This window comes from Anthonomus grandis, chromosome 14, assembly GCF_022605725.1.
Source record: "Anthonomus grandis grandis chromosome 14, icAntGran1.3, whole genome shotgun sequence".
Lineage (NCBI taxonomy): Eukaryota > Metazoa > Arthropoda > Insecta > Coleoptera > Curculionidae > Anthonomus > Anthonomus grandis.
Genome location: NC_065559.1, coordinates 13,848,934 through 13,860,176, shown reverse-complemented (window position 1 = coordinate 13,860,176; position 11,243 = coordinate 13,848,934). Strand labels below are relative to the sequence as shown.

The 11,243-nt window shown below is 30.9% G+C and overlaps 1 protein-coding gene across 6 annotated transcripts in view; it reads right to left on the bottom strand.

The window, feature by feature from the left end:
* Window positions 1–1,221: 1,221 nt before the first annotated feature.
* LOC126744649 (ankyrin repeat and LEM domain-containing protein 2 homolog) overlaps window positions 1,222–11,243 on the bottom strand; it is an 84,129-nt gene continuing 74,107 nt past the window's right edge. For all 6 annotated transcript variants that reach the window (XM_050452154.1, XM_050452158.1, XM_050452155.1 and 3 more), the window contains exon 11: window positions 1,222–1,520. In XM_050452154.1, coding sequence (XP_050308111.1) covers window positions 1,370–1,520 — 151 coding nt within the window. In that variant the 3' untranslated portion in view covers window positions 1,222–1,369. The remainder of the gene's footprint in view (window positions 1,521–11,243) is intronic.

Here is an 11,243-nt window from a genome sequence, read left to right as displayed (position 1 = left end):
TTAATTTACGAGTCCTTTCTGTGCTAGTAAAAACAATATAATTTAATGGATATAATATAGTTATTTTAGTTTATTTACCTACTGTTTTATTGCGTAAATTAATTGAATATTTTGTTAAACACAAGAATAAATATAACTATTTGTCAGAATTTGGCCAAATTTTACCTACAGTACATTAATTATACTAAACTCGCATTAAATAATTTTGCGAAGCAGCTATTCTAGTTCAGGTTTTGACACCACATATTAAGAAACGCTACTTTTTTTTAAATAAAAATGCGCTTTTACCAATATATTTTACACACTAAACAGAAACAAACCTGAACTAAAACAACAACAAGAATAAAAATGCTACAACAAATTTACAAGTCTAAAAAATGCTTTATATATATCTCGCCATAACGGGTACAAACTTAAAATAAACCACTCTAAATCAAAATAATTTAAGTTAAAGATACTAGTTAAAAAACAAAAAGGATTGTTACCAAATTGAATAGTGCTGCATATCAGAAACTGATCTTAAAAAAAAAAACGGCATTCTATTCTACAGGGTATTTTATTAAGGTTATGGTCGAGAAAAAAAGGAGTGTTTTTTAAAAACATTCCCATAAAATCTAGAAAAAAGTATTACGTCAATAAATTTAGAATAATTCTTTTTGAAAAAATACGTTTTGCTATAAAATATTAGATTAGGGCAGGAGGAGAGGGAGAAAGTCTATTGATAAAAGTATTTTAAATTTAATTTAGTTTGACAGAATTTGAAAAACTTGGATTGACTTAATATTACCACCGTCGTACTATTAATTTAAAATGCAACAAGTATTTTACACAGTATAAAATTATGACAAAAGTTACTCGGTGATTTATTTACAAAATTACTAATATTCTGCTGAAAACCTATATGATACGCGCAAATAAATTATTTTTCGAAAAAATATCAGGAGAATTTATACTTTGCGAATGCGCATTTAAATTTTACTTCTCAGTGTTTTTAAATCCATTGAAGTTTATTTGAATCTAGGAGTGGTAATATAAATTTGAATTTAGAGGATTTCTATTTACTTATTTATTATTAGATTTATTATCAGATTTTCCCTTTTATTATTAGTTGGTATGTAAAAAGAAATTTAATAAAGAAGAAATCATTAAAAGTTTTTGCCATATTAATACTACTTATAAAAAAAAAAAACATTAATCAATATAATCTTTAAAAGCAGCACATGGAACAAACTAATCCGTTAAAATTAATTCAGTCTGCGGTAAGCAATAATAATGAATATTTAATCCAGTCTTAGAATAACTTATGTTTTAAGCCTTAGTTTTAACAATTTGGTAAGAATCCAATTAAAATGCGAGTCAACACAATAAACTAATAATTACGTGAAGGGCTGAACGACTTTATCGCAGCCCTCGGAGAATTGGTCCCTGTTATTCTGAGCCAGGATGGCCTAGGCGTTCCACAACTTTTTACCGGGCTTGCTGGTTCAGGAGTTCGTTGTTTACCGTGTGGACTTGGCCAACTGAAATAAAATGATGTATTGGTACATGATTCTCGAACTACAAGGCACATCATTAGGATCTCGGAAATGACAAAATGCAGGTTCCAATCATTTTTGCACTATTTTCCAACTTTGCATAATAGTTTATACTTAAGAAAATGCCGATTCATATTTACAATTCCGATTAAATTTTTATTTTATTTAATCAAATTTGTGTATTCGTTGCAGAGACCGAAAAAGTATGTCTCTCACTAAACCACTGTACTTTTTTACAAAATAGAAAAAGAAAAAAATATAAATGAGTAGTCAGGTGGCATATTAACTAGTTTATTGAATTTTATCCTATTTCTATTCATATCTAGTTAGTGGAGTAAAAACAAGAAAAGAAGTCGCTTCCTTCTCGAAATTTTTTTTTTAAGGTATAACCACATGAAACCTTTATAGGATTATTAGTTAGGTCCCTGTGCATGTAAAATAACTAGTTACGACATCTTTTGAGGGGTCAGACATTTTTTATCCCGAAAAATGTCAATAAATTGTCAACATGTTATATTTATATTTTTCCACATACCACGCGAAACTAACTAACTTCGAAACTAATAAACATATACACATGAGGTTTTTTTTTATCAATTGGAGATATATAGGCGGTCATAATAGTGCTAATTCAAGTCCCCTGATTAGCGTATTTTTTCTTGGAGAATGGAGTAAACCCGAAATTTTACTTTTATTGCTGCATGATTTTTGGTAAACGAGAAACTTTTGTTTCCAGGAATTTTACCATAGTATCTGCGTATGAATTAAAGAAGAGATACTAGAAAAGTTTTTAAAATAAAAACCAACCGCCTGTGACACACAGTTTTCAAGATGTCGGCATTTAAAATTGTAATTATTCGCGCGCCCGTGTAGTGCACTTTTTGGCCGTTACGTATGCGTTGCTAATATAAGTCGGTTACGTGGAATACTGTTGTTTTGCATGTAATAGAATGATTCTATGATGCTATTGATTCTTTCGATGATTTTTCTGTTGGTTCATGCGTTCAGTTCATTACGCGCCTCAAGTTCTTTAAATTGTGTTTAATTTATTTAATATTTAAATACTTGTACATTGTTTGATTATGGAGTGTTTAATTTGTGGAGAAACTGTAAGTGACAGTGACAAACTGGTAGTTCAAAATCCTACAATCCAGGGCAAAAACATTAATAAGTGCTGCTGAAAAAAGACAAGACAATTGTGCAAAGAATATATTGGGCGAAAAGGATGATATTTTAACAAAGAAAAAACTTGTTAAATATCATCTACTTTGTAGAAAATCTTACACTAGTCTACAAAATCTTGAGCATGCGTCCCAAATTGTCGAAAATGAAGGCAACGAAGCTAATAATTTGGAAGAAGAAGTTTGTAAAAAATTATTAAGTATTCATTGTTTAACTGGATGTGATACTACTTGTGCACTATTTAAAATAGGTAAAAAATCAGCATTCGACATTTTATACAAAAACATCGATAATTTAAAGGGGCTCGAAAATCTGCCATTTTTGCTTGAAGATGAAGCAATAAATTTGGGCCAAATGTATTTAAAAATAAAAACACATCTATTAAAACTCTTAATAAACTAAGGGTGCATTTAACAAAATAGTCAAATCGATCAGCCTCAGAATTGCCTCCTACAAATGATGCGTTTAAGCAACATTTAAGAAGGTACTAAACGATAGAATGAATTTATTACATATGTTAGATATTAATGATCCATTTTTTTAGATGTATATACCAATTAAAAATATGGTATAATTCTCATGTCAAAGAAATAATGTTGGAAGATCCTCGTGAATATGGTTGGAAAAATGATGAAACTTACTGGAGACCAATATTAGCAATACAAGATCCGATCCCCGATGAAGTAAGAAGAGCATTTTCAATTCGGTGTTCCGACAAAAATTGCAACAATAATAGGTGCACGTGTTTAGCTCAAGGATTAAAATGTTGTGACGAATGTAAATATGCAATATGTAGTAACAGACCACAAGACGAAGAACTAAGCTCGTCAGATTCAGAGTCTGAAGAAATCTAAATCTTTTCAATTTATGTTCTTTTTTTGTTTTTGCAATTCCTCTTTTAACTTAATATTAAAAATATAAGTGTAATTCCAGTGCAGTCTGCGTTCCTAATAAAAAAAATTATCGAATCGCCAAATTAGTCAGATTACCCAAACGGGCCTTCAAAACACATCGAGAGCGCGGTACCGTGCGACATGTTGTGGGCATCTCCAAGTAAGTATATTGCGCATCGCCGCGCGTCTCTGTGTTAATATTTTAAGTGACGATAGCTATAAAAGTATTTATCATAGAAGGTTGGTTTTTACTTTAAAAACTTTTTCAATATCTCTTATTTAATTTATATGCAGATACTATGGTAAAATTTTTTAAAACAAAAAAGTTTTCCGCTTACCGAAAATCATGCAGCAATGAAAGTAAAATTTTGAGTTTACTCTATTATCCAAGAAAAAATAGACACGAATCAGTACTGTTAGAACCGCCTGTATGTCTCAATCGATTAAAAAAAATCTCATGTTTATAAGCTAATTAGTTTCGAAGTTATCGCGTGGTATGTGTAAAAAAACATAAATATAACATTTTGACAATTTATTGACATTTTTCGGGATAAAAAATTTCTGACCCTACAAAATATGTCGTAATTGGTTATTTCTTATACACAGGGGCCCAATCAATGATCCTGTATAGGTTTCATGTGGTTATACCTTTAAAAAAATTTTTGAACATTTTTCCACCGTTTTTACTCCACTAAGTGGTCTTTATTGTTACGCGAAGTCAGGTGGTTATTTCGTTCTCTAGTAATACAGAATTTGAATATATATATTTTACAAATGTGTTTAGCAAATAAATTTCTGTTGGAAAAATTGATAAAAAAAAATAAAAAATTGTTGTTGGCGGGTTTTATCCTCCTGGTACAAATGTAAATAATATAATTTTCGAAAATATAGTTAATGACATTTGCTGCTTGCATGGCATAATATTTTTTGGGAACGTAATGTAGAAAAAAAAATGAAATTTTTAATGATCTAATTAGCACTCTTTAAAAAACACGCGTCTTATCGTGAAGTTAGAGCTCCATGGTTAACTAAAGAAATTCGGGAATTATAAAATGTAAGGAATAAAAGCTGGCAAAAACATATGAAATCTAAATTAAAAATAGATTATAATCAATATAACATCTTAAGAAATCACATTTTATCACGCATAAGTATGGAGAAAAAAACAGTTAATATTTCTCCTTCTAAACTTTGGATAAATAATATCTAAATATTACTTCAAAAAACAAAATCTGTGTCGCTAAATCTACTACTTACTAATGAATGTAGGAAAAAACACAATTTTATGATAATATTTTTAACCAACAAATTAGCATCAGTTTTTCTATAACTACACTAGAAGAAATACATTTAATAATGCACAGCATTAAAACAAATTGTGGACATAGACTCAAATTTAAAAATGCGCAAAATGTGTAGCCCTTTTATATATAATACTATATATGCATAATATATATTATGCATCTCATTAACTGTATAATTGAACCTAGTGACATACCTACCCTGTGGCAAACCGGAATTGAAATCCCTCTTCCAAAATGTAAAACCTAACCTCTTGAACTTCTCTGTTTATATTGTTGAATATTTTATAGACAATAGACCTATTCCTGACCTTCAATGTGGGTTTAGAGAGAGCTTCAGTGCAGCATTGGCTTTAGCAACTGTGCTGGATGATATTAGGAGAATTATAGATATTGTGAAGGACTTGCCAGTATTTTAGTTTTCCTTGACTTTTTCAAGGCCTTTCATATGTTAGATCATGGACTTTTACTAACTAAACTTAAATACTACGGCTTTAGAGTAAATGCAATGCAGCTAATACATTTTTTTCTCAAAGATATATTACAAAAAATGTATTTAAATAATTCCATGTCCAATAGCATATCAATTAAGTCAGAGATTCGTCAGGTTGCTATTTTATCCCCTCTTTTGTTTATTATATACACTATAGATATTATAATAGCCCCTTCGTTTTGTACCACTTAAGCGTATGTTGACGATACACAAATGTATTGTTCTTTTAATTACCAAGGTATGCAGGAACATTAATAAAATCAGCACCTTGTCTTATGAATATAACCTCAACTTAAATTCCGGAAAAACTAACTTATTAGGTTTTGGTACTAAAGCAGTATAGTCAAAAATCTCCTTAACTTGAATATCACAACGGTTCCCGTATACCCTTTGTACAGACGGCAAAAAATTTAGGTATAATTTTAGATGAGGACCTGCGACTTAACGCACATATACAAAATATTACCAGAAATGGATTTTATACTCTTAAATTAATATACAGGGTGTTTCGGGAGGAAAGGGAAATATTTTGGGAACATATTTAGAAGGTTAAAATAAGATAAATTAACCCATATGTTTTACTCCGATTCTTTACCATTTCTGAAATAATCGTCTCTAAAGTTTTTTTTTTGTGTAAATTTTTGGAATAATAACGTTCTCTGTATTTCTAACTTACGTTGCAGGTATTTCATCATTGTTTGTTAATCCCTATTTTAATTGACTAGTAGTTTTGACAAGCATGGTTGTCAATTTGATTGATTCTGAGCATTTCAATTTGAAAAGAGCAAAGTTTCCATTACGTAATGCCTCACACATTCACCCATGGGGAGTATGCTGACGTGATTTTCGTGTATGGTTTCTGTAATGGTAGCGCATTACGTGCTGTTGATAAATACCGACGTCGTTTTCCAAATCGAAGAATTCCTAATCGAAAAGTTTTTCAGGCAGTTTTTGCTAATGCTCAGGAAATAGGAATGTTTTCAAGCGTAAGAATTAATTCTGAACGAGAGGCGGGACTAATGTCGAAAATGAAGAAAATGTTCTAGATATGGCTGAAGAGAACCCGGGTTTTAGTACGAGGCGGATTACAAAAGAACTTCGATTAGCATCACATGTGGACGTTTGGAAGACACTTAGGAAAAACGGTTTTAAGCCTTTCCATATTCAACCGGTTCAACATCTTAAGAGGGTGATTATGGCGTAAAGGTTCAATTTTGCGAATGGATCCAACAAAATCGAGGCCTACATAAATTTTATTTAGCGATGAAGCTCATTTTACACGCAATGGAATTAATAACCGACACAATGAACATTGGTGGTTAGATAAAAATCCTCATGCCACGTTTGAACGAAACTTTCAACATTGATTCAGTGTTAACGTGTGGTGTGGAATGCTGAACGACCAGTTGTTTGGTCCTTTTGTATTAGATGAGCGTCTTACTGGAGAAGGATATTTACGCTTTTTGGAAGACCATTTAACATCAGACATGTTGAATGAGGTTCCGCTAATTGTTCGACACCGAATGTATTTTCAACACGATGGAGTCCCACCTCATTTTAGTCGCCGAGTGCGTAATTTCTTAGACGATCGTTGGATTGGCACAGGAGGACCTCAAGTTTGGCCACCGAGATTACCAGATTTAAATCCAGTGGATTATTGCCCGTAGGGGTGGATGAAAGCTCTAGTGTACGAAACACCAGTAGAAACCGTAGAAGGACTCCACAATCAAATTTTGAATGCTTCAAGTATTATTAAAAACAATCCCCAAGCAATTAAACGTGCAACACGAGCGCTTAACAACCGCGCTGCCGCTTGCCTTGAAGTTGGTGGGGGTATTTTTGAAAACATTTTAAATTAGTGGAATTTTGTTTTTTTTACTAGTATTTATTTGTGTTGCTTTTAAAATAAAAAAACCTTACAAAAAAGCTTCAGAACCGATTATTTCAGAAACGCTTAAGAATCGGATTAAAACATATGGTTAATTTATTTTATTTTGACCTTCTGAACATGTTCCCAAAATATTTCCCTTTCCTTCCGAAACACCCTGTATAATAACAGATATATTTTTCTAAGAAAAAAATATTGTGTGAGAGTCTTATTCGCTCTAATTTTAATTACTGCGATTTCCTTTATGGACCTTGTTTAAATGTTACTGACAAATACAAAATACAAAAGGTGCAAAATGGTTCTGTAGAGTTATGTATGGATTACTTAAATATGATCATGTATCACATTTAACCTCTCGCAATTGGCTAAATATGGAGATCAATGAACGCAGCCCCATTCCAATTTAGTTCAGAAGGTACTTAAAAATCTTCATGCCTCCCAAACCTTAAAATCCTAATTTTTACCCCGCACAGCAGCTCACTAACCCACAAGTAGGAATATTAGATACCATTTCATCAACTCTATACAAGCCAATTTTATCGTACTTAATATTAATAAATTTAAATTTAAAACGCGACAATTACTAATGGACTTGAGAAAAGTGTAAAAAATAAGGTGATGATCCGTGCTGGGGGAGACGGAAGCTTGCTTCTTTTAAGTTGTGACGTTTGAGTTGATTTTTATAAATAATGTTATAATATACTTGAATAACTCATACATTTAGTTGTTATTTTAATATTGGAGATAGACCACTGTTGACAAGTAGCGCTCACACATGAAATGGCTTTTAATGGCTGATGATGCTCTTGCCGAGCAATTTTGTATGTTGGTCTCTTTGCGAAGAATGGATGGGATTTTTATACTTTCATTCTTATTAAAGTGGCTATATGATTTGTAATAATAAAAAAAATATATTATAATAAATATCTATGAAACTAGAAATTCTAACGGGTATTAGCCTAAGGGAGGGAGATCCTGAAATAACTTCAAATTGAAATTTTTAAACAAGACTTCCCAAAATATTATAAAAGCATTAGGTACTTCTTGTATTTGGACTTTTACCTATATCAAACATGTTTGATACAGTTAACCACAAGATACTAATTTATAAAAGGAAATATTTTATAATAATTTAATGATACAATTTTTAATGTATTTTACCATAACTATCCCTAAAGGATATCTTTGGCTGTACCCCTATCATGAGTACGCTTTCGGCACTTTAATGATTTGCTTTAATGATGTTCGTTTATAGTTAACATTTTTATTCAGAGTGTATTGTTGTTGAGTTGTTTTATTTAACATTTGCAGAGCATTTAATAATAATTACCAACATAAGTATTGAAATTCAGTTGCTTCAATGTCAGCTACATTCTACAAAACTGATTCAAAATATACTACAATACTGCAAACTAAAATATGTAAAGTTTTGTCAAGCTTTACCCAGAACATAAGCACAAAGATCTTCCTTTACGCACTAAGTTGTTTAACCATTAATGGTTGGTCGATTTTTTGTGGTTGCTCAAATCAAAATTAATCAATTCGTGTTTAAACATATCTATGTACATTTATAACTAAAACTTTGACTTTATTTTAGATATATATAGAGGGTGTTCTCAAAAGGTCTTTACAAAATCTCACCACATATTCCTGAGATCAAAATAGGTCAGTTTAAAGCAACTTACCTTAGTCCGAAATTGCTTTGATTCCGACCTACAGAACCGTAAAGTTAAAAAATGTTCATAAATTTAAAAAAAATCGATTTTCATTTTTTAACGTATTACTTTAAAAACTTTATCCTTTTGTTAAAACCCGCTCAAGTCAGACGTTTTCGGTTTTTATATGTTCGACGTAACAACGGTATATTCAAATGTTTTAAATAAAACCATTGGTTCTTTTATGTAAGCACGAAATTAATTTGTTAAACAATACGGATTTTATAAAAATTAAAAAAAAAATTTTCACGAATAAAAAGATTTACAACCCTAAGAAAACTAAAATTAACTCTCTGCATAACTTCTGCATTAGCTCAAAGACTCTTTGTTATCTATTTATGTTTTTTATTTTCTGTGCACGTTCTTTTTTTGATGCAATAACGGTGTTTTTTTAATAAATTTTAAGATTAGTCGCATTTTATACCCACCTAATAAAATATAATTTAGTCGTCTCCATAGCTTCATAAATTACATTAATACACTATTGTTAAACTTTGACAACATTTAAATTTTTATTGCTTTCTTCCCCATTTGTCATGGCGGCTGTATAATACCAATGAAGAATATAGCGATATGTTACTATAATAGTCGTCTCACCGAATAGATAGTGTTCACGCCCGCTTTATGCGCAAGGGGCGGTACCTTTTGGCCTATGATCGTTATATATTTAGTCGAGCGGTATAGATTATTATTTCAGTTCATAATTTTGCAGTTAATTGTGACTGATTTGAGAAGAATGATTTTGAAATAAAGTGTGGCTGATGTTCGTGTGAATACAATGTTTTCACTCCCTAGAAAATGCCCTCGTAAACATTTTACTGCTGCTAAAAAGCAAAGTATTATAAATAAATATAAAACATGTAAAAAAAGACACCCAGAATATAACAAAGTACAAAAAGTGAATTTTGCCAGGTACCTTCTGTTTTAAAACCAAAATACATTTTTATCTGTAATTATCAATTTAATGAACTACCTGTTTATCTGACGCCGAAAATATAACAGTATTTTAAATCAACAATAACTTTTTAGTTGCCGCCATTACTCCTTAATTTCATTTAAGAACTTCTGGTTCTGGCTGCATAAAAAAGATTATGATTCCTTAATAAAATAATAATATTCTGTTTACTGACAAAGCTTGTTTCACGAGTGCAGGTGTAGGTACATACATAATTTTAATAATGAACACCTATATGCTGAAGAAAATCCACATGCAGTAAGAAAACACCATTTTCAGAACGAATATAAAATTAATGTACGGGCTGGTATAATTGACAATTTCATTATTTGTAAGTAGAAGTCTATTCTTGAAGGGGAGTGGTTATACTATATAACTTTTCTCCACAAATGAAAATGCCAATCTTTTTGTCAAGAGTTATGCATTTCGATATTCACTGAAATACATAACTCTTGACTCTTCATTTGTGGAAAAAAGTCTTCCCAGCCTTCCGCACCCACTAAATTTCATTATTAGTCCTGTAATTTTTCCTCCCAAGATTAACGGGAGAGATTTATCAGTAGCATCTATAAAACACTTTGCCGGATTTATCGGAATAATTTTTCAACTGATTATAACTATCTACCGAGTAAAGAGAGTTTTAGCATGACCAAAAATAAAATAACAGTACAAATTTTGTTAAAAAAATATAACTAAAAGAAAGCATTCAATGTCATGGTGACTGCAACGGATGGTATCACAAAAAGAGCTGGTATCATACTAAGCTCTGCAATAAAGAGTATAATCTATTTAGACAAAAAAGGCTGAATGGATTTGTTATACCTGTTCCAGCTCCAGTTCAGATAGTGACACTGAGGAAATTTTTAGTGATGAGAAAAATGGTCATGAGAATCCAAAATATAAGAAAAGGATATCATCTGGTCCAGCTGATAGTGCTGAAAGTATTTTGAAAAAAAATAATCCGTCAAAAAAGGATTTACTTCTGATGATAAATAAAAAAAATTATATCTTGGAAAAATCAGTGTCTTTTAACTAGGGAACTGATGGATAATTTACAAAAGACAATTAAGGAATTAAGTAAAGAAAATAAAAGGCTTAGCAATTGCATATTTAGAGTGTGAAGAATATACACTAAATGGCAAAATTAGTAAAAATAAATTGGAAGAGAAAAACAATTTTTTTGTATTTTTGGTTTAGAAGTGGGTGAAGGTAGTAAAAATTCCATTGAAAAAGTATTTGGAACATTAGGATATCAAGGTCCAGATAATGACTATTCAGTGC